The 25,112-nt window shown below is 42.8% G+C and overlaps 1 protein-coding gene across 3 annotated transcripts in view; it reads right to left on the bottom strand.

Annotated features, from left to right (window-relative positions):
* The window catches only part of SLC2A9 (solute carrier family 2 member 9), a 293,866-nt gene that overhangs the window by 151,672 nt on the left and 117,082 nt on the right, over positions 1–25,112 (bottom strand). For all 3 annotated transcript variants that reach the window (XM_066573278.1, XM_066573277.1, XM_066573279.1), the window contains one exon: positions 15,246–15,378. In XM_066573278.1, the coding sequence (XP_066429375.1) occupies positions 15,246–15,378 (133 nt within the window). The remainder of the gene's footprint in view (positions 1–15,245; positions 15,379–25,112) is intronic.

Genomic DNA, 25,112 nt, shown 5'->3' with positions numbered 1-25,112 from the left:
TATACGCTGCATACGGTGTCTGTCTGGTTTTTCACCTCACCATTTTAAAAAATTGAAGCAAAATACTTTTAAAGAGGGTCGCTGCCTAGCCGTGCCAACCCTCTGCAGTGTGTGCCTCCGGTTCCTCCTCATGGCAGACGCACTTATAAATAGACATGAGGGTGGTGTGGCTATGAGGCCAGCGTGTGGCATGAGGGCAGCTAAAGGCTGTGCAGGGACACTTTGGTGTGAGCTGTGGACAATGGGTCGTGTGGGGGGATTGGGCAGCATGTAACCCAGGAGAAGTGGCAGCGGAGTGTCATGCAGGCAGTGATAGTGCTTTGTTGGAGGTAGTGTGGTGCTTAGCTAAGGTATGCCTTGCTAATGAGGGTTTTTCAGAAGTAAAAGTTGTTGGGAGGGGGGGGCACTCTTGCTGCTATTGTGGCTTAATAGTGGGACCTGGGAACTTGAGATGCAGCCTAACATGTAGCCCCTCACCTGCCCTATCCGTTTCTGTGTCGTTCTCATTACTTTCTTGAATTTCCCAGCTTTTCACAAATGAAAACCTTAGCGAGCATCGGCGATATACAAAAATGCTCGGGTCGCCCATTGACTTCAATGGGGTTCGTTACTCGAAACGAACCCTTGAACATCGCGTGAAGTTCGACTCGAGTAACGAGCACCCAAGCATTTTGGTGCTCGCTCATCTCTAGTAGTGACCATGACCGGCTGCAGCTCCACTGTATATCTAACATAGCAGACAAGAGACAGGTCTGTAGTACAAACAGATCAGCTTAGACTGCACGCCAGTTTTGCTGTTCACTGTTATACATTTTTTAAACCTCTCCAAATGCATTTAATATATACTAATCTAGACTAGAAATGGACTGAAGATGCTTGAATTAAAGCCAGTGGGAATATATATGTATGTGAATTTGCTTGTCTTATAGTGTGCTTGTTCCAACATGCATTATTTCTACCAATTTCTTCTTAGTCCTCTCATCCGGAAGAGAGGGACTGATGATTCTGCTCGCTCCAAGAAACTATATGTGTTATGATCGTGTGGGCAAACTAAGCACGGGGCCCACACGATCGTGACCAAGACTCACAACATATGCATACTAACATAGCAGGATAACATAACTAGCATACAACATACTAACATAATGATGCATGCCAACATAACAAGAACATACTAACATAGCGTACTAACAGACCAACATAGTAATGCATTCAACATAGAACATACATACTAACATGGCACATCAAATTTGCAACATACCATACAACACAAAACATACTAACATACCTGTTGCACAACATACCAACATAATGCCCCCCCAGTTACAAAAGAGGGTGCATCATGTTACGATCGTGTGGGCAAAATAAGCACAGGGCCCACACGATCGTGACAAAGAGGCGGATACACACGGGTTTCAGACAACTGACCCTGTGCTACAGGGGAGGAGGACATGGCCCTACCTGAGCGGGGACATCGCCCTGATAAAGGGGCGGCCCAGCTGTCTTCGGAACTGGGCTGTAGCTGCTCCTAGGAACCACGCCACCAGAACAGGCCCCATAAACATGCCACGTGACAGGGACAGAACAACAGGAAACACAGAGCCAGAAAACACAGCATACAACAGCCAAAATGTAACCACTAGTAACAGGTGATAAGCTATATATAAATACCAGGTATTAGTTGACATTTTGATCAAAACGTAGAAGCTAGCGGGCCACTTCACAGCTCCTGGCTATACCGCTAGTCTCTACACTAACCAGGAGTCCAGCAGCACCGGACACAGTTCACACCGCAAGCTGCAACAGCACAGACAAACAGACCACAAGTCACAAAGCAAGCTGTACAAGACAGACAACAGGGCACTGACTTACATCAGGCTACAACATATAGTGCAAACCACACGGACTCCACCCAGAGGTCACATGCACACAGATGAAACTCACAGCAAGTCCAAATGTCCTCATACATGGCGGATTGACAGTCAGCCACCGAGCTGACATAGGGAACTGTATCAGTGATCCACAAACTGACACGCAGAGCGAGGCATAAGATGTTTGGAGGCCGCACCTGTCAGGGGAAGGGAAAAGGGGAGCTGCATGTACTAAAGACAAGGACTACAGGCATCCAAACCATCTTTGGGAAGCAGAGACACAGAATAGACCTACATGTAAACCCAGATCTGAGTGGGAACAAAACAGATAGATCCAAACAGTTCAAGACCAGCATCAACTAGTGACAGGAGCTGGGTTTATATGTGCTGCAGGCTAAAGGGGATTGGCTGCTGGAGAACACCACACCCAGCCAGCTCAATTAACCCCAACCTGTGGAGCTGTGCTGCTAGGAACCTTAGTACTACAGATCCCAGCAGCCCCCTGACAATATGTGGCTTAGTGAGAAAAACTAGTAGCATATTGTAGAAGAGAGAGAGAAACAGCACATCTATGAGGTTTGACTTCTTTATTCACCCATTGCAGTGTTTCAGTTCTCTTGAGCCTTTCTCAAGCTCGGGAAAGGTTCCAGAGATTTGAAACATTGCAATGGGTGAATAAAGAGGTCAAACTTCATGCATATGCTGTTTCTGGAATTTTCTAGGGTGACTCACTTCATCTGAGGTCCTGGATTGGACGTCTTTGAGAGGCATGCACAAGTATATAGTTTTATGTTCGTAGTGATACTTCAATTTTGGATGGATAGAAATATCTAATTGGTTTATCTTAACACATTTCTTTTTTATCATCAGTTTTGATTAAGGTATTACAATATGAGTAAAAATGCACAAAGATTCCAGACATGACAGTAAGCCTCCCCTCCTCCCACAGCCAATGTATATCTCTTTACCTGAGTCATAATTTACTATAACTTACAATAAAGAGGTTTCACACCATTGTTTCCTCCATAAAGTCAAGAAGCAGTCCTTTATAGAAAAAGTGCTATCCATTGATGTGTATTATCCCGTAATAAACTGTATCAACAAATATGCTTTTATTTTTTTTTTTAATTCTACTGTATATGCCATAAACTATAGCATACCAGAGTGGGTAATGCCACCCATGGTGCCAACTATTTCTCAAATTTGGTCATTACACTATTTTCTGGTGTATTTCCCTTTCTAGCAAAATTAAAGCCATAATCAATTCCTCCATCGCAGACAGGGTGGATTGTAAGCCATTTTGGAAGAAACTCCAGCTCTTCCAGAAAAATATTAAAAATCCACTTTTTTCCCCTAAATATTAAAAACCGAGCCATAGAGATTGTAGTGGTGGTCATCTTTCACTTTTTCATATTTATGAAATAAAGTGGATTGGTCAACTATATGAGAGACACCTGCCCTTATGTCTGAAGCTTTCCTGCATGGAATTTAGACCTGTGATCCTGGGAGTGCAGCATAAAATCAAGTGAAGTTTTCTGCAGATCAGTTTCAGTGTAAATCCACATTAGAAATGGAAAATCAAGCAATCTGAGCAACTTTAAACCAATAGCAGAGCCAGCCACGGTAACTCAAATAAGGCTACTTTGTATCTGCAGTGCATGTTTACAGTATATATAGTAAATGGAACTATAGACCATCATTTACCCAACAGAGATAAATTTGGCCTATGTTCGAATGGTTTTCACCATGGTTTCCCTCTTTTACTGCATGGAATAACACAAGACACTGCACTATTCCACGAACATTGCCAGTCACAGTAATAGCCCATAACAGGTATACCATAGTCAAAGCAACCACCCATCAGACTGAGTTTCAGTGTCCCCGGAATACTATCAATCACAGCAATCCCCTATAACTAAGTGCCTGCTCATTGACAGATACAACAATACAGAGGATAGCCTTGATGATTGGAAACAATGGGGAGCACATCAAGCATATCCTGTAATGGATCATTGTTGGGTTCCATTTTTAATAACTTTGGAAGGAATTGCATTAAATCCCATTTAAGCATGGTTTTGGATTAACTGATCAGTGTTGTCTGACCTATTGCAAGATGAAAATATTTACTTGACTGTTATGTCAAATAGATGCCAATTATATAAATTGAATATTTTTTTTGAGGGGTTCATCCAAAAAGTAAAGGTTTGGTATCTAATTATTACTCTTTTGAAATATAATAAGAGGAGCTGTCTAGACACAAATATGCCATGAACCGAACCTTTCACTGTGCCTATAAAAATGTTCCCTGTGTTTTTTGCTATAATTCCGATGAACAGATTGGAAAGGGAATGAAAAGCATTTACATCGACAAGCCCAAGACACACTACAAATCATAGCAACACTTGGCAACTGCTAATAAAAAAAGTTCTTGATCATCAGAAAAAAAATTTATCTTGTGTCAAGGTTGTATGCTAAGAAACTGAACAACAACACTTGGTGCTATGAATAGCCTCATGTTATCCTATAAACACAAACTCCTAAGATATTTTAGATTTATACCTTCTGGTTATATTAGTCTTTCGTGGTTGCTTGTAAGTAGCAATATATGTTCTAGCGCTTACGTCTAGGCTTCCGAAAATGCATTCTAACTTTCTGTACCTGATGTCTTGCTGACATATATTGGCTTGTTAAAACTGTAATACATAGGCTTCAGTGAAAGCTAAAATTCATTGGTCCATTATGTATGGCTTTAACTACTCGAGAACGTTGAAGAATAAAAGATTGAGATCAGCAGCAAGATGAATGTCACTATTATGGAAATCAATTGAGAAGCCTAAAGATGCAAAGAGAAGACAGTATATTTTATGGAGAAGCTCTGTATATGCGGTCAGTAATAGTCAAACAGTTTTGACAAGAGTAATAACATTTATAGATGATGATAATAAAAAGGATCATGATAAAGGATGGATCAAGATAAGCTGCTCCACTTTGCATCTGTTTAATAGGGAGTACATTGCAGTGTAAGCATCAGGACCAAGGACACAATACTTGTTCTGGGAGATGGTGGAAGTATACGCCGTTTTTTTACCATGTACCAGGGGCGTAACTATAGAGGGTGCAGGGGATGCGGTTGCACCCGGGCCCAGGAGCCTTAGGGGGCCCATAAGGCCTCTCTTCTCCATATAGGGAGCCCAGTACTATGAATAAACCATTATAGTTGGGCGTCCTGTTATAGGTTTTGCATTGGGGCCCAGAAGCTTCAAGTTATGTCTCTGTGCAGCATGGTTTAGGTATGGGTACGGGTACAGATAGAGGGGGGCCCCAGCTCACCTTTTGCATCAGGGCCCATGAGCCTTTACTTACGCCCCTGCCATGTACCACCAATTCATGAACAATATATGGTCTATTACTTGTATTTATTTAACTATTGTGAAGTCTGGAGATGAAATTCACTTAAACAGTAGTTCACAAACCAAAGAGTCAGTGCAAAATATAAGAGAGGTTCAGTTTCAAATGATTTTTCAACGAGACGATGATTTTATAGTCTAAAGTGCTCGTATATACATAAGTATTAGTGAATATGCAATCTCCAAATGCATAAAAATTACCAGGATTCACATTACTTTCTTAATGTCAATTAATACAGTGATTGCTCTACTTTTTATGTTTTAAAACAATAGGATTGTATACAATTTTTATGATGTAAAACTAGTTTGGAAAGCCCTTTCTTTGGCTTCCGACTCCTACAATGTAAAACCGGCCTTACTTGGACCACCTTTATCTGAAGAGCCTATATTTAACACTGCTGATAGTCCCCTACTTAAGAACGTTTGAGTTACGAACTTCACAAGATGCGAAAAAGCCTGTCCTGCACAGTATGATGTAATGCTATGGCATTACATCATACTGTGCAGGGACCGGGCAGGCTTCTATCAAGCTGGGCGCTTGATAGGCACTCTACATAGGCAGCCCTGGGGCCTTTAAAAGGCCTCCGGCTGCCTAGCAACCGCACAGCGTCCTGCGATCTTATCGTGGGACACTGTACGGGACCCCTGAACGTTGGGTGCAGGCTGTTTCTTACAGCGGGCACCCGGCGGAAGCAGTACCGAGAAGCCGCACCGCTTGTGGGAACTGTTAACACTTTAAATACCGCTGTCTATTCTGACGGCGGCATTTAAAGTGTTAACAGTTCCGACGAGCAGCGTAGCTTGTTGGAACTGGTGCCACCGGGTGTCAGCTGTAAGAAACAGCCTGCACCGACGTTGTATGGACCCAACCGCGATCCCCTCCTTAAAACCATTTGTTCGGACATACGAACAAATGTACTTGCGAACAGGCTCCTGGAACGGAACCTGTTCGCAAGTAGGCGACTATCTGTATAATCATCCACTAACTGCTGCATAATGTTTGACTAGTCCTAGATACTCCCTCATCAAATTATCTTGCAGATTCATATGTCACATGTACTCTTTTCCATTTGAAAATATTGACTTGGTTCCAAAATAGCAGCTTTCAAAATGTCTGTCATGTTGGATACTGCCCCTCACAAATTTGCCCCCTTCCCTTTAAGCCTCGTTCACACGAGCATTGTTTTTGTGCATTAGAGGCGTATGAAAAGATCGTGTCTAAATAGAATCAATGGTTTCCTATAGAAGCGTTCACACATAGGAGTTTTAGACATGCAAAAAGCTCGCACCAATCAAAGTTAGGAAATGGACTGCAAACTTGCATCAAAGATCCGTGATGCGAGAAAAGATAGGACCTGACCTATCTTTGGTGTGTGCTTTCCATAAACTCCTATGGGAACTGGATAACACACAACACGCACCTCCGATTGTGTGAACAGGCTAATAGCTGGAAATCACCCGTTCACACGATCTTTAGTGCAGTATAGCAGGGATCTTTTCATGTCCGTCTAATGCGTGAAAACAGCGCTCGTGTGAATGAGGCCTCAGCAATATGCCACACAGGATAGCACTCTCAACCACCATTTTCCATTTATTCAGGTGTGACCATACCTTTGGACTACCCTATACATTTAACACTAGTTCAAAAATGGTAACCTCAAGACTACTTTAACCACAATACCCACTTTAATCCCTATAACAATCATAGTCACTGTACCTGCAAAATAGACCCAGCCATAGTACTTTCTGTCAGGACTGGTGGCTCTCAGGATCTCCGTGCCCGCACCACCGGTCTTATCACCCGGGCTGTGGGGTGCGGCGCATGGGAGCCCCAGTCTTTGTGACCTCCACTGGACGCCAGCTCTGGGCGTGCGCTCCTGTACTCAGGAAACGGGTGCCTAGGTATCCAGGTTGCTGAGGATGCGGCGGGTGCGGTCCCGCATTCCCACTGCCATGACACCCAGGCGTGCTTGCTCTGTCTCTAGCAGGCGCCAGGAGCTGGTTCTCCCAGCGTCCTGTGATTGGGTCTTGCTGCTGTCAGGCTCCTTACCCCAATCAGCTGCTGGGGCAGGAGTTCTGACAGCATTTAAACTACTCAGTTTCCTTCTGACCTTGCCAGTGTATGTTTGGTCTCCAGCTACACCCGTGTTAATCTGAATTGATGCCCTGTTTTGACTCTCTTGCTTTGGACCTGACTTCGACTTCGCCTGACCCCTTGTACCGCGTTCTCTCCTGTTTCCAACCTGGATTGCCTGACCTGCTTTTGTGTTTGTTTTCCTGTATTTGTCTGTGAGTCTGACTCCTGCCCCGCATCCCTAGTGAGCCTAGGGACTGTCACCCAGTCGTCGCCCTAGGGCCTAGCCTAGGGGGGCAAGTAGGTAGGGACTTCCACCTGCCCGGACTCCAGTCGTGACACTCTCATAATAGGCAGCAACAATAACTCCAATAACAAAGCTAACCATATTACCCTATAATAAATCTGGACTCATAATAAGAGCTAAAGTAGCCAAAATAGTCCCAACCACAGTCCACCAAAATAATAATAATAATCATCTTTATTTATATAGTGCCACCATATTCCGCAGTGCTTACAATACAGGACCACGGTTACATGAAGTAATCAATTGATGGAAACAGTAGGGGTGAGCGTCCTACTTCAACGAACTTACATAATACAAATAGTAGGGTGATACAGAAGGTAAAGGGGCTGGAGATGTGCATGGTATGGCGAGGTGGAGAGTGAAGGATGCTATACACACAGACAATGGTCAGGTCATATAGTGGCGGAATCGGTATGACTGCAGATGCTGGTTGATTACGGCTAGCAGGGATTGCAGTCAGTAGGACAGGGAGCATGTTATCAGGTGGAGTTCAGAGGAGATTGGTTTAGGGGATATGGTATGCCTCCCTGAAGATAAAGACAGTTACAGTACCACCTACAGTAGAGAGAGAAAGATATGGCTTCTGGGTCCAAGTCTTGTATTGGCAGGCGAAGGTGCTGGCTACTCTGGTCTCACTCTCTCTCTCCCATGGCTATATATAACCCAGGCCTGACACTAGTGCCACCAGATGTCCTGCATAGGACCCATACATAGTCTCAGCCCTGCCTAAGTCTTCTTATCTGTCCAATATCACTCAGCTTCCTCCCAGGTCACCACTGGTTGACTGCCACTATGAGGAGGGGGATGTCAAACTACTGCAATGGTAATGATGTTCCCACAGGAGAGATACAGTAAGTTGTGGTTCCAGAGTTGTGCGTTGGGGTGGCATGGGTCATACAACAGAGCATTGCTCTGTCCCTGGCTGTGCTTTGTGGCTGAATGTGCTGGTCCCTTTTGTGCATACAGAGGAGTAGGGGGAAGAGCTCAGTCGGCACTTTCACTGACTGCACACTTGATACCTGCACCAGCACTGCAGTCAGTAAATGTATAGTAAGACGGCCATCAATAAAAAAAAAAAAATGGTGTCATTAAGCTTGGTATTGCCATATGAGAACAGGGAAATCCAGGTGAGCTGACATGCCTGCTGCTGGTTTACTTTCCTCCTAATAAATAAAAATTAGGAAGAACCAAGAACAGGCTGGGCAAGGAATTGTATTCAGAAGGTTAAAGGCCCAACCTTGCACTAACAGGCTATTAACAGTCTAGGTAGCCCCCAGGTTACAGATATGGGTCCGACGTTGTCAGGACATTTGCCTCGCTATTAGGAAGGGTTTTCCCAAATCAATGTGATAGAGTGAGATTTCCCTTTCCCTATTATTTAGTTTTTCTATTGATAGTTTTGTTTTTTGAACTTTCTAATAGTGTTTATATCAATCCTTCTGAACAACTATTATGTCCGATCCTGACAAGGTGCTCTAGGTGCCTGACCTCAGACATAACAGTGAAGTGATATGACAGCGACTGGGGCGTATATTCCATCTGAGATATACAGAGCAGCATAGAGTAATTACATGATGCCCAATCTTTACAGGATAGAGAAGTATACATGGTAGATGAATATAAATAGCATTGTAATCCAGGGTATTTGCTTCATCGTGCATCCTCTAGACTCGGCTCTCTGATAGGGGTCGGAATGGCCTTACTGGGAATTTACCCAGATCTGGGTTTACATTATTATTAAAGTCACCCATAAATATTAATGGGGCACTTGGATCATATGCAGCAAATTCCAGTTCCTGGTTCAAAACAACACTCAAGATGATAGAATATAGATGACTCCGTAAAGTATAAATGTGCAGTAGACTGCTACAAATCACTTGTCTCCATCCACTCTAGAATGATTATGCAGGAATTGTATATCTTTATGTACCATTAAGTTTACTCCTCAGGAATGTGCAGAGAAAGCCGCATGATACTCTTGTCCACTCCGTCTTGTATGTGGATATTAAAAAGTATCAGTGGTCATGTGAATTTTTCATAGTCCAATCAGGGGTGGATTCATTTTTTAATATGGTCAAAGACTTTCTTCTAACATTCTAGATCAACAAATTTATAGATCTTCACATATTATCATCACATAGTTGAATTTAAGGGTAACACTCTTCTGGAAGAAGACACAACACCGGTATAGTGTACAGAAGTTGATGTGCACATGTTCTGGAAGGTCTATGTAGTCTTGTATTTCTGTGTATTTCCATTGTCTTCTATGTGTATGAATATGATGTGTATTGCACCTTTGCAGCACTGAATGGGTTACTGTCTGGGTTATGTTTGGAAAAGCATCTATTTGTATGTCATGTGACCTTGTTGTAAATATGTGGGTGCAAGGTGTGTGAGAGGGGCTTTTTGGCTACTTTCTTTGGAGAGACAGAAGAAAACTGAGTGAGAGTTGAGGCCCATACTCAGGCACAAGAGTACAAGAGATGCAAGAAGCTAAACGGATACCGCTTTAATGCCTCAAACCCCCTTCCTATTCCCACTGTTCTGTGGAGTGTACAAGTACAAGTGGAGTTCCCACCGTGTGAAGTGAGGTGAACGGTTGTAGAGATCCGTGAGAGTGGACTGTTAGAGTGTGGCTGGAGTTCTTCAAGTAATAGCGTCCGGGATCAGGGAATCACAGATAACTAGGCCTGTGTAAGTCACCCTGTCCCCCGTGTTTTCCTCCCTGTCGCTTCACGTGTTCTGATCCCCTCATTGTATTGCCGGTGGATGTAAAGAGGACTGTTGTGGATTATTTATTCAAGTTTCCCAGTAAACGGCTTCACCGACAATTCCCGGTTTGCCCTTTAAATTCTACTCCTTGTGTGTGCTCTTATTTGCTTCCTGAAGAGATCACCGTGAAGGAAGGAATGGTGGTGTCACCCGTGACAAAAAGGACTAAGGTAATCCACTCGTGGGTTTCCCTATTTTATATAGACTGCCCGCTCCCCTTGGACATGTCCCTGGTTGCCCTCCGGGTGGGAGCCACCGTGACAAGTGAACTGCTCTACCCCCGCTGTCCCCTAGGCTGGGGCCTGCTTCTTGGACGCTGCTCTGGTACATACAGATGTATACTATACCACAAAATCGTGAGCTGCAGGGACATTTCCCAATGTATCTCCTTTCCTTCCCCACAATAGCATACACAAACTATGCATACAATTAACCATTTGTCTCTCTGAGGAGAAATGAGGCAATACCAAAGCACCCAGCAGAAAAAGAAAAACCATCAGATAAACTATGTAAGTGCAGAATTAATACAAAAGCCATTAACTGTGTATAATATGTGAATTAGTACAAGAATTATCTTGGTGAGATAAGAAGTTCTACTGTTCCATATAAGAAAAGAAAAGACGCTGACCAGATTATCATCAGGCTATTGCCAGGGAACAAAAACTATACGGAATAACCTGCTCTGTATAATCACAGATCTGAATTTACTCAATAAACCTTGAAGTTCAGAGACAGACAATAACCTCTATTCCCATTTACCATCTGGAACGCAGTAGTACATCAGATTATAAGTTGCTATCTTGCTGTATAACTCAATAGGAGTGAAGGGGTTATCTTGGAAGTTTTGCTGCAAAATGTGAGCTAAAATTCCTCAGCAATGTATAGCACAATGGAAGTAAATGGGGTTTTACCAAAACAAATCTGCATTGGTATCAGAGGTGATTCTACAAGTTAAACACGTTCTAGACATGGAAGAATCAGAGATGGAATTTCACAGAGGAACACAAATTACAAATTTGTTTATGAAGTGGCGGATCTTTATAGAGGAATTCCTATCTATATCAGAAATCAAGAAGTGTGTATCTTCTTTGAAAACTACCACTTGGTACCTAACCTTACACAATGTATAGGGGAAATTACAAATAGATTGATCAGATGGAATTTAATATAAGTGAATAAACCTATAGTCTGTGGTCCATAGGGAGATGGGAAAGGAGGTATATTTGGAATTGTTTAAATGATTAACTGTATATTCTGGTTAAAGGGGTTCTGTCATTAGAAAACAAAAATTCTATGCTTACCTATTCCTCCCGTCAGTCTTCCTACTGCATCTTCTCCCCGACGATCTTCTCCTGTCTCCTGCAGTCCCCTGGGTTGCCTCACCTCCAGCTGGACAATTCTTCTTCCTTTGGTGACGAAGGGTCCATTCTCTGCAGTCTCCTTCCTGTAGGGGACTGTATGCTACGTTATTAGTGACGTAGTGTTCACAGCCTAGCGGGGAGTGCCGAGCTATTACCGAGACTGCGCATGTGCGCTGTCTCTCTACAATAGTAAATGAACACTTGCAGGGAGACAGCGCGCAGTCTCGTCAGTAGATCGGTATTCCTTCCTAGGCAGTGAACGTTATATCACTAGTGACGTAACCTACACTGACCTGCCGCAAGAAGAATGCAGAGAATTGACGCTCCACATCAAGAAGAAGAGGATTCGGCCAGCTTGTAGTGAGGTGACCTGGGGGGACTGGAAAAGATCAGCGAGGAGAAGATGCATTAAGAAGACTGCCTGGGGAAGAATAGGTAAGTATTGATTTTATTTATTTATTTTTTTTAATTACAAAACCCCTTTAAAGGGGTTATCTGAGTTATGGCTTATCTGTAGAACTCCTTATGCATGCACTAATCTCACATATAGCGATATACTCACTTCTTCCCTCCTCGTAAATGTGATATAAGAGGGGAGACTTGGAGCAGCACAGCAGGAGACAGTGGGAGCGGGGAGAGGTGAGTATATCACTATTTGTTAATTTAGTGCATACAGATGGAGTTTTACAGATAAACCATAACTGGGACAACCCCCTTGAACTTTTGATGATTTACAAAAATATTTAAAGCGGACTTTAATATATGGAAATTGGACTGAATTATTGATCTATATAGTTATTTTCTCGTACCCTTGTCAATCATATCATCTTTTTATGTCATGTAATTCAAAAAGCAAACTAAAAGAATTTTTAAAAATCTACAGTGGAAAATAGTCATGCTAGGCACCCAGCAGTACAAAATAGCTGTCAATACAACCCGCAGCCTCTGCTGATTTTGTCCTAGTCTGTACAGGATGGCAGACTAGTGATCTGCAGGAAAAACGCAAAATATCAACTTCTTTTGTCTATTCCAATGTTCAGTGTAAAAAATGCAATATTTTAAGATTTTTGATCCAGAGATAATCCAATGAAAAATAAATTTAAAGGAGGAACAACCAAAAAAGAATAAAATCTGAGTATACGGCAACCTACACACCTGTAAGTGCTCGCCAATGTGCATATTCACGTCAATGCGTTTCTGTCAAAACGCCTCCCATCAGTTCTGTAAAGTAGCGATGCCCTGGCGCAGCTTTCAGGCACGTTAGAGGAGCAGCAAGTGTTCCGCAATGCGGTGAGGAAAAACATCACTCATATATATGACTCCATTGAAAAGAATGGGGTTCATATTTGCAACACACAAATCTAATGCGAGTTTCTTGGTCATGTGAATCCGGCCTTAGATAGGCAAGAGTGCATTTATGCATGCATTTGCACTTTTTATTTGAGCTGCTTATTTGCATAATTGGCATTGTGTTTTTGCACACGTGTGCATACTTTACTGTATTTTTTGCACGCTCATTGCCCTACATATTTGCAAGTTGAAAAGAATACAAAAGTCACAGAAAGTGTCCATATACGTCCTCATAAACTGATGCAAGAGGGCAGGCATATAAACCATGTAACCCCCAACATGCATACAGACAGAATGCTAAACAGAGGCGCAGCTTAAGGCCCATTTACATTGGACGAGTGTCGGGCAAACGATGCCCAACACTCGCCCCTGTATCCCTGCGCTCCCGTGGAACTAGCACAACTGGCTCACACACAGAGCGGCCAGCAGGGGGGCGGGGCAGTACAGGAGATTTCTCTCCTCTCGCTCCCCCGCCCCTCTCCATTCACAAAGCACAGGCGCCGTTCGGTATGGAACGGCGGCTGTTTGAACTGCACGATGAGCAATGATCGTCATCGCTCATCTTTTAGCAGCCCAAAAGATGAGCGATGACAATCATCGCTACATGATACGTGTAGTGCACCATGCAGGCTTACAATATATTAATGACGCCATTTTTAAATCCAGCGGGTTGCCCTGCACCTCATAGGTGAATCCCACCAGCATTGGCAGCCTGGGCTCCCCCAGCATTTAAAGCCGCACTGCAAGGCATTGATAAATACTGATAAGCATGAGGTATTAGCTGATATCTTGGCCAAAATACGTGAGCCCTCAGCCCACTTCAAGGGTCATCGCATTTTGTGGGTCCCTACCCAAAGATTAATTAAAATTACAGAATTCAAGCTGAGAAAAAAAGTCACAGAACCGGCCATATACTTCCTGATAAACTGATGCAAGATGGCAAGCGTATAAACCATGTAACCCACAATATTAAGACAGCTAGAATGCTAAATGGAGGAGCAGCTTACACATGTGCTGGACTCTGATCAGTCAGCCACTCACAATCCCTCCTTATAATGGCGTCATTAATAGGTTGTAAGCCTGCATGGTGCACTACATGTATATTGTGGCCTGACACCTGGTATCTACTCTTCTTCAACACTAATCAGCCACCCCCCTCAGTATAAGGAGGGCTAGTGAGTGGCAGAGTCATTAGTGTCCAGCACATGTGTAAGCTGCTCCTCCATTTAGCATTCTGGCTGTCTCCATGTTCGGGGTTACATGGTTCATACGCCTGCCCTCTTGCATCAGTTGATCAGGAAGTAAATGGCCGCTTTCTGTGACTTTTTGGTCTGTTTGAATATTCCCCTTCTGTGATTTTGAAAAGAACACACATGCATGCTTCCATTGATTTAAATGGGACATAAAGTTTAATTAGTTTTAGATGTGCTATTTTCGTGCTCAATATGCAGGAAAAGAGGACTTGCTGTGCATTTTTTTTTTGGCGACTGAAAGCAATGGGTTCTATTCATTGCTATTGCATGTGGAAATTTTGCATGTGTAATATGCATAAGCCTTAAATCCGATAAACATACAATTAGAAATAAAGACTAATTTTAAAAAAAATATGTACTTTTCTGATGTTACACTCCCTTTAAAATAAGGGTTGTGTGGGAAAAAAACACTGATGGCCTATAAGTGGGGTTAGATACCAAGGACCCTCGCCAATCATCCTCTGTTTGTGGGGCTATGCCTAGTACTACAGCACAGCTCTATACAAGAGTTAGTTGTCAGACCCCAATCAATCCAACATCGGTTGACTAACCGGAAGTTAGGAAATCTGTGTTTTACTCCTGGAAGACCCCTTTAATTCCACATCATCTCACATACAAACAGGGAATGTCTCTATACACAGTTTATTAGATGAGGGCAGTTCATTGCCATGTTGCTTACAAAGTTACTTAAAATGCTACAATTTACTTGTGCAGTTGTGATTGTGAAGTGAGAAATAACATGTACTTGTCACTTCTTATAACAGTTGCCATGACAGCCTGAGTAGATGAATCCTGATATCTTCATGCCTCTGACACATCACATTAGCACGAGATCTCAATAATGACATACCTTTTTCAGCTTTCTTCGTATCCTGCTTTTCTAGTAAAAGATATCGTGGACTTTCTGGGAAAAATGGTAAAATGGCAACTTGTATCACTGCAGGAACCAGGATAGCGCCAAACAAAAAGGGCCACCGGGATTCCTAAAATATGAAAAAGAGAATATTAGCTGGAAGTGCAATTCATAAATATTTTCTGAACGAAAGTTTGAAACATGCAATGTTTTCGGTGGTTTCACACACAGGTTTTGGGATAGTTTTCTAGAGCCAAAACCAGAACTGGCTTGAATAGATGTGGGAAACATAAAGGAAAGACTTCTTCTTGCTGTTCTTGCTGGACCCACTTCTGGCCTGGGCTCAAAAACTGCATTAAGAATTACCACCAAGAATGGTGTGCAAATCACTTTTAGGGGACCATTAGCAATGTCAGGCACGGTCTTAGGTTAGATGGCACCCTGTGTGGAATATATTTTGTGCTTCCCCGTCATAAGAAAGAACAATTTATATTGCGCTGATACTCAGTCTGTCTGTATTATGCTTGTGTAGAAAGCAACAAGATAGCAGCATAAAAATACCAGGACAGCTGGTGAGTAAAAACTGTATCAGAATCAAGCTTATAACATAAATACAGCACCAGAACCAAGCTCATAACAGAAATACAGGACCAGAACCAAGCTCATAACAGACATACAGCACCACAACCAAGCAGATAACCTGAAAACAATGCTAGAAACAAGCTTGGTACATCAATACAACGCAGACCAACTTCAGCACACAAATACAATGCCAAAATAAAGCAGAGTACATAAATATAGCGCCAGAACTAAGCACATAATATAAATGCAACACAAATCAACCGCAGTACATAAATACAATACCTGAACCAAATTCCTAACATAAATATAGTTACAGAAATAAAGGAACTATATTGCAGAAGCACTGATGGGCTGACAGTGTCCTCAGAACATCAAAGGAAAGGAGACAGAGCCAGGAGTAGAATGATTCATGTAGCTCCACAAGACACTTCTGCATAGAGGAAGATCATCAAGTTAGGCAGACTTAAAGGGGTTTTCCTGGGAGAATACTACTGATGACCTATCATCAGGATAGGTCGTCAATAGTTGAGCAGCTGGGGTCCGTTGCTCGGGACCCTGACCGATCAGCTGAGTGTGCACATGCTGTCAGCGCCACATAGGTCGGAGCGGAAGCAGCGGAAGTCTCCGTGCTGACCTCTGTATAGTGGCCAGCACTTGTAACTGCAGGCATGGCTCTCATTGAAATCAGCATGAGCTGTGCCTGCAGTTACAAGCGCCGATCACTAGACAGAGGTCGCAGCAGAGACTTCCACTGCTTCCACTCCGACATCTGTGTATTTGCGGCGCTCACAGCATGCACCCGCTCAGCTGATCGGTCGGGGTTCCAAGCAGCAGACCCCGGGTGATCAAGTATTGATGACCTATCCTGAGGATGGGTCATCAATAGTATTCTCCCTGGAAAATCCCTTTAATTGCTGCAATCTTCTCCAGTCTATATCCCCCTGTGCCCCTTCTACAAACTGGTGGTTGTCACTGTTACTGTACAAGATGCATGAAGCCAAGGTCGTTTATGGCAGGCATGCAGACACACATTTTCATGCCTCTTCTCCCCCACAGACTAAAAATGTGCAATACCACTTTTTATATGAAGAGTGGTATTTGCACAGAAATTGGATAGTGTTATAAACGCAGCACATAAAATTACCATAAAGACCAGCTTTAAAAAAGTTCACGTGCATCTTTTCTTGAGTCACATTCTACAAGAAGTCAATGTAAATGCCAAGAATCATGTCATATCATGGGAGGAATTCATGGTCTCGTATGTGGGAGTAAAGTTTCATGATGCACAAAAATCACAGGTCAAGTCATGTTTGGAATCTGCTAAACACTTCGTTCATATATTGCGGATCTTTGGGCTGTGATGAGGATTCAAAGTCACTAAAGGGGGTTTTCAGGGTTAAAAAAAACCAGAACTTTTATTTTTTGCCCAGCAAAATCAGTGCCGCTTGTGTTTATGGGCTGCATATGGTATTACATTGTAGACCAGATGCATAACTTGAAGCTCCTGGGCCCCAATGCAAAACCTGGAACGGGGCCCCCAACTATAATGCTTTATTCATAGTACTGGGCTCCCTATATGGAGAAGAGAGGCCTTATGGGCCCCCTAAGGCTCCTGGGCCCGGGTGCAACCGCATCCCCTGCATCCTCTATAGTTATGCCCCTTTTGTAGACCATTGAATTGTATAAAGGTGAGCTGCAATACCAGATGCAACCCATGTCCACTGAGCTGCTCCACAGCTTTAAGTGACAGCTGTAGCGTCCAATCAGGAGACGGCCACAGCTATCGACCAGAGCTGTGGAGCAGCTCAGTGGACAGAGAGAAAAGCATTTAAGTGAGATTGATCATAAAGTCCATTTCTAACAATCTTCCTATATAAGGGGCAGCTCTGGAGGAAACTTCAGTTTCTGCTGTCTGTAAGCAATGATACATCATTAGAGTAAATTCTGTTTTGATGACTACAAGCTTCTACGCTGTTCTTCCTCAGGCCCTTCAAACATTTATGACAAGCCAGATATTTTAGCAAGAAGCAGCAGCATTTCTTTTAAGGTGAATTTGTCTGTAATTGGCTGGCTAACAATTAATTTCTACCTTTTGTTGAGCCAGCAGCTATGCAGATACACTTAAGATTCCTTGTGCTGGTCTAGTATTAGCTTCCTCTTTTAAGATACGGTTTACAAGATTACTGCATTTTGAACATATAAAATGTTTTGACGCAGTAATTGAGTTTTCATGTCTTAACTGAATTCTAGATTACCACATACGGCAGTCCATTCTTGGATTCTTAGCCGTCTTTCAGAAGGAAGACACTTTATTTTCTCTTAGTTCTAAGCAATTAGTTGCATCTTGTAGGAATTTGTTTGTGACAAAGGCGTTTTCTTGACTATAGTTGGGAAGTTTTAATCTGTTCTTTTACGTCAATGCAAGGTAAAGAATACAAGGACTTTAAGGTCATGTCTACGCAAGCTGGAAATGGTGCAGATTTTCCATGCGGATAGAAAATCTGCAACGAATTAGAGTACCAGGCATGTGGATGAGGGCTTAACAAATCTCATCTACGTATAGCAGAAAAGAACTCTGCAATAAATGCTAGTAAAAATATGACAAAGGGCTCTTTCACACAAGTGTATATCGACCGCCATTTTCACGGCCAGCCGATATACGCTACGGTCTGATGCATTGGATTCCAATGCATCAGATCACATGGCCGTATTCCCACTGTGTAAAAGCGCCCGGCCGGGCCAATATAGTGCCTGGCACTTTCACGCCAGGTCGAAAAGATAGTCCTTAAACTATTTTTTGGGCCGGAATACGTCAGCTGCTGCAAGGGCTGCTATGGGAGCCAATGACAGTGGCCGGAGAAGGGAGGTGGGAGGGAGTTTAGCAGCGTGACTGCTAAATTCACTCCCCACTCTCTCCTCCCCTCTAGCTGTTTGCAATGGGAAAGGGCCGGGGAAGCTAAGCACCGCCCCTCCCATTGCTGGCTGAGGACAAGAGGCTGGTGATTAGCTTCGCCCCCATTCCACCCACTCCCATTGCAAACCACCATAGGGAAGGAAAGAGGAGGTGAGCTGGCAAGAGGGAGGCAACAGCATTGCAGCCTCAGCATATATGCGGCAGGGCCCATGCTGTCTAAATGAGTGCACAAACGTTAAATTTGTGAGCCCTTTCATGCGTCTTTACGGCGCCGATGGGTGCACGTAAAAACTCCTAGAGCCGTGTGAAAGAGCCCTAAGGCTGGTTTCACACGGGCGCTAATCTTGTGTGAGTTTTGTGCGTTGCGAGAAACTTGTGCAAATATGAACTTCATTCTTTTGAATGGAGCCATACATATGAGCGACGTTTACCCTCACAGTGATGCTGCGACGTAAAAAATTTTTTACGTTCTTTGGAATGCATTGGCTGTTGATTTCAATGGGACCTTAAGTACATCCATAGCTCTCGCATGCAGTGCGATGTGCATTCGAGTTTGATGCAAGATTTTCCATTGAAATCAATAAGTAACGCTTCCGATCTTTTATGACACATGAAAGCCACATGAGAGGATCGGAATTTCACAGAAGCGATACCAGACGTTTTTCCCTGAAAATCGCCTCACATCCATGGGTAAAATGTACGTTGCTGAGCACAATATCGGGCAGAGTTTCTTGTTGGCCCAATATTGCGCTCGCCTGTGTGAAGTTAGCCAAGAAATATTTTTTTTGTTTTTTTTTATTTCAAGCAATTTATCAAAACTGTCTGAAACACAAACTGTCTTTGTTGCCGGAAGCAACCAGTCACAACTCAGCTTTCATTTTACCAGAAATGAAAGCTGAGCCCTGATTGGTTTCTATGGAAAAGAAAGACAGTTTTAATACGAGGCTGAATGTGAAAGGCGTTGTGACAAGATAGAAAGTTATCCCCTATATACAGGATAGGGGATATCTTTATGATGAGTGGGATATGCCCACTGGGACCATCGCCAATCCTGAGAATGGGGGTAACAAATGTGTCTGCATGAATGCAGCGGTAGTCACATACGTGCACTGTCACTCCATTTATGCCGGAGATCGCCCCACCCTTTAACCTACCAATAAAATTAATGAAGCAGAGACGAGCATGCCCAATTCATGCGGTGACCTTCAGGACGTCCATTCTCAGGATCAGTGGGGGTAATATTGAAATACTTTATTATCGTCAGTGTCAGATTTTTTAATAATTTTCTGTTGGAAAGAGCTGATAAAATAAAAAATGAAGGCTTTGAACTTTTTGTGAACACTTAACCCTTTCCAATCCAATTTGTATCTTGGTTTTCCTTGGGGGCTTACTCTTTTTCTGCAGTTATACAACAGCTTTATCTGCTGGCTAAAGCCAGTACTGCATGAGGTGACACGTTGGATAGGCTCCGACAGCAGAGCGGCTGGCAATATACAGTAAGAGAACCCCGGCGGACGTCTTCCAACATCGGAGCTGTACAGCTTTAAATCATAATGTCTTCAGACGTCAGACAGTGGATTGGAAAGGGTTAAGGGACCTTTCACACGGGATGGAATTATCTGCAGGGCGCAACGTAGGTACGGATTTTGTCAATTAGTGTGGATTTTGTTGCATTTTTAACTGCAGGATGCGTTCTGCATAATGTTCTGTGGAATTTCTTGTGTTTTTTTTACGCAGACTATAATTGCAGAACTACATCTCCTGTTTGTTAGAAATCGGCCACAACAATTCCACAAGACGTCCTTAATTCTGAAGCAGAAAACTTTTCTGTAATGGAATTTAAACTTGTGGCTTGGAATTAAAGACAAGCCGACTTTAACAGGTGCGGAATTAATAACATTATGACGCAGAATTGTCCACGTGGACTAATTCCATTGTGTGTGAAAGGTGCCTAAAAGAGCATAAACATTTTCACAAGGCTAAACCTACATTGTGGACATCCATTACATAATAATTAGTGATTTACGGAGGAACCTGATAGTTTTGTGTGCATGCAGTTACTCATCTGCATTTGTATGGCACCTCAATACACTGTCAGTATATAATTTCTGCATTGAAACTGTACAATGGACAATGGATTTTGGATTTTAGAGAACACAAAGACGTCAGTAAACACATTTATATCCCATTTTCAGCTCCTAAAATAGATGCTTGTATTATTATAATAATAAGCTTCTATGTTCCTCTAGTTCATTGTGTAGATTTTTTTTTAAACCAGTACTGTATCGATTAGAATTAGGCAAAGGCAAATTGCTAAGGCAAACTACTCGAGCGAGTATTGCCTTTTGCGAGTACCTGCCCGCTCGTCTCAAAACATTCGGGTGCTGGCGGGGGGCAGGGAGAGCGGGGAGATCCCTCTCTCCCCCTCTCTACCCCTTGCTTACTCCCGCAACTCACCCCCACCGGCACCTCAAACCTTTGGAGACGAGCGGGCAGGTACTCGCAAAAGGCAATACTCGCTCAAGTATTTGCCCCTAGCGAGTACTCTCGCTCATCTCTAATTAGAATGTTTTTAGCTACCACTAATGATGGAATGATGGTAGAAAAACTGTGCCAATAAAAATCTGATGTGATTAGTTGTGAGTCAGGATGTTTTGTATGACTTATATAATATATGTTCTATGTGAACTTGGTTTGCTACCAGGTTGATTCATGCTCCAAACTCCAGTCCTAAATAAGAATAGTGTAATTTTCTTACTATGTGAATGTATAGATTTATGTTACATGGCTAAAAGGTTTGTGGAAAGCCCTCTAAATTATTGAGTTTACGTGTTCCAACCCCACCTATTGTAAACAGGTACACAAAATTACTGCAACTCACTACAGATCAGTCTTTTCACTAAAATTTTCCCTTCCAATCTATTCTAAATGCATCAGCTAGGCTCATCTTTTTGTCAAGCCACTACACTGATGCCTTCACCCTGTGCCAGTCAATGTACTGGTTGCCTATCCACTATAAAACGCAATTTATTATACTGTCATCCATAAAGCTCTCCACAGTGCTGCACCATCCTATATGTCCTCCAACATCTCAATCTACCACTCTACTTGTATGACCTCAGAGTAAGTTACTCATTTTATCTGGAACTCCCGTGTACAAGATTTTTTTCTGAGCTGCACCAGTTCTCTGGACTGCACTACCCCAAATAATCAGCTTCATTCCCAATATCCACAGTTTTAAGTCTATCCTAGAAACAAATCATTTTAAGGGGGCCTGCCATAAACCCTGCCATAAACCCTTCTCCACTTACTTTGTTTTATGTTCTTTGTCTACACGGCTATGGTAATCCTTTACTCTGGGGATTTCCGGGGATGCTCTCCCTGTGTATGAAGACGTGCTCAGGGATCTGGTGATTGGTGGGTCTCTCTTAATACACATTGCCTTTGATTAATTCTTTGTTTGGAGCGCTATTCCCACATTTACCTCTGGGATTGATAAAGATAATTTCTTTAAGAGGTGACATTTCAATAAAAGAGAAAGAAGAGAATTGAGTGGATGATCAGTAACTACTAAGCATGCTCTAACCCCACACTTTTATAATGAAGAGACTCAACATTTTTGGTTTTTCATATACTATTACTTCGGGTATTTCTGTAGACCTGCTATTTTTTACATTATTACCCTGGCTGCTGTTTTGCCACATAACACGTATTTTGCACTATAAGCAGAGGAATATTAAATGCACTCCAGTTTATATTTATTCATTCTCACATCCTGTTTCATTGGTCAGACGATGTGAAATCATCTCAGCTTTTGCTTCTAGTTTATTTTAGCAATATGTTTTTCCTCTTTTATGACCTTCATGATGAGTTGCTTCAGGACTTTAGTACTTTGAGCCATCACTGTGCTGTCATCATTATATTTGAGATTATAGATGGCTCAACCTCCAATTCTCTGTTCTATTTCTGAGTCACTCAGCCCTGCTCTGCTCATTATGTGTTCAGTATATAGGCAGAGGACGAATGACAATACATGGAGGCCAGATTAACATTTTTCCCCTTGAGCCATCCTTCCACTACAAACCCTGCTGAAAGTAATTACTGGTTCTAATTTTGTCAAAATTATATATTTCATATTCTAACCTAAAAGGGTTGTCCCGTGAAAAGAACTTCCACAGGATATGGGTTGAGTGTCTGATCAGTTGGGATCTGACCACTGGGGCGCCCACTGATCACAAGAATGAGGGACTCAAGTGTTCCTGAATGAATGAAGTGTCGGTCATATGAGCACACTATTGCTCCATTCGTTTTAATGAGTGAAGGGGAAAAAATTATATATATTTTCTGGAAGGGAGAAACCTTTTTATGTGAAAAAATTAGTTGAGAAAGGTATATTAGCGAAAAAGATCTCAGTTTATTGTTAAAACTAGCCTGTTTATGTGTTTTGAGATGTTGGAGCCCCTTTTCTCGGTACTGGCTGCGGTTGCACATCCAAAGATACTACCCATGCGAATAAAACAGTTCTTTTTGGCTAATTAATGGGTTCCCTCACATTGAGCATTTTCATGCCTGAATTTCTGTTGGGTGAAAAAATACATGACATGCTCTATTTTTTTACGCATTTGCATACCCGAGGCTCAATAAGAGTTTATCTTATGCACGAAATGGTGTGCGTAACTGCGCAATTTTGCAGTGTTAATCACAACAGAAGTGACTAAATAGGCTGCTGAGCTGGTTCAAAACCGGCACTGATGTGAATGGGTCCGGCAGCACAAAAAGGATAATTCCCCATGCAGAAACATTCAGAGTGCAATTACATGATTACGTCACGCTTGTGTGCAGGAGGCCTTGGAGCTTTTCCGCTGCATGCAAAGAGATTTTGAACATCCCTTGCACATGTTCTTCATTGTAAATAGTCCGGGATTTTTGGTGCAGAATTCACACTGAAAATCTGTGACAATTCCGCCACGTCTGAACAGGGGCAGATAGCAGCTTATGCTCCATTCACTCAGGAACTGATCAACCCCCTCCATTCTAAGGATAAGTGGGAGTCCCAGAGATCAGATCCCCACATTCATAAAATTAATCTGTGGATGGGGAATAACTTTATAACTTTGCACAACGCCTTTAAGGCCCCCTTTATAGGAGCGTATTTGCGTATGGCTGAGTGCTGCGCATTTCTTGGAAGGATTTTTTTGCGCACGAATCAGCATATCTTACTGTACTTTTTTGTGCCCACAAAAGACACACAAATTGAAATGCCTAATTAGTCTAATGAGTTCCAGATGTTATTTTTACTGCACAATTACGCATTTCATGCATCTCCTAGCATATTGTGCCCACATTTGTGCATCTCCATTGACTTCTATGGGGACTTTAGATACATAAATGTGCAACTAATTAGAACATGTTACATTTTTTTCTGTGCGACCAAATGCGCAGATAAAATACGTGCATGTGAATTTTAAAGGCAAGTTTCCTTTTCATTCTAGTTCTATGTTTGATGAACACATTTTAAGGCCTTCTATTGGATAGGAAGAGGTGTAGGGACAGAAGAATGGGTAGAAATAAATTCCTCAATACATTAAGTCTTTCAAAAGATTATCACTAAAACGGCCTAACTGGTGAGTCTGGTAACTCCAGGGAGAAAACTACTGCAGCGTGTTCACATCACAAGGCAGAACCACTCTGAGGAGGGTTCCCAGGTGTAGGTGTGGTGGCTAAACAGAAGAAAATCCAAGTGGCTATATGTCTGACGAGCGGGGAAGTAATAGGAATAATCTTTGACTGTAGGGTGCAGGATCTGCCATACATCAGCTAGGTGGTGGTGCATGGGGGCGCTTAAGGGAGTGTAATTGGGTAGATGGAAAGTGATGTCTAGTAACTTAGCAAGCTTAAGATGGGTCTAAAGGAAAGTTAAAGTCTCCCCCCACTACAACGGCTTCTTCCATGATGCTTGAAAGTGTCCGTAGCAAGCTCTTACAGGCTCTCATGGAGTCGCGGTTAGGGAGATACCAGTTGTCCAAGGTAAACAGAGAGTTCCATATTTTTAGTTTAGGAAAAACAAACTGGTCCTCTGGGTCTCTAAAGTGTCCATTGCCTAGACCAGTGGTGGCGAACCTATGGCACGCGTGCCAGAGGCGGCACGCAGAGCCCTCCCTGCTGGCACGCGTCGCCATCGGCCACTCATCACCACCTTAGTGAATGCCTGCAGGGGCCGCGGCTCCCCTGCTGACATTCACTCAGCGCTGCTTTCTGTGCTGATCCCGGCGCACACTGAGTCAGTGTGCAGCTAGGATCCTTCTCCCCCGTCCCCCGACGTCTCCTACTTTGGTTCCGCAAGAGCAGGGGGAGAAGGCATCCAACAG

The sequence above is a fragment of the Eleutherodactylus coqui genome, chromosome 7 (genome assembly GCF_035609145.1).
Source record: "Eleutherodactylus coqui strain aEleCoq1 chromosome 7, aEleCoq1.hap1, whole genome shotgun sequence".
NCBI lineage: Eukaryota > Metazoa > Chordata > Amphibia > Anura > Eleutherodactylidae > Eleutherodactylus > Eleutherodactylus coqui.
This window is presented reverse-complemented; position numbering and strand designations above follow the sequence as displayed.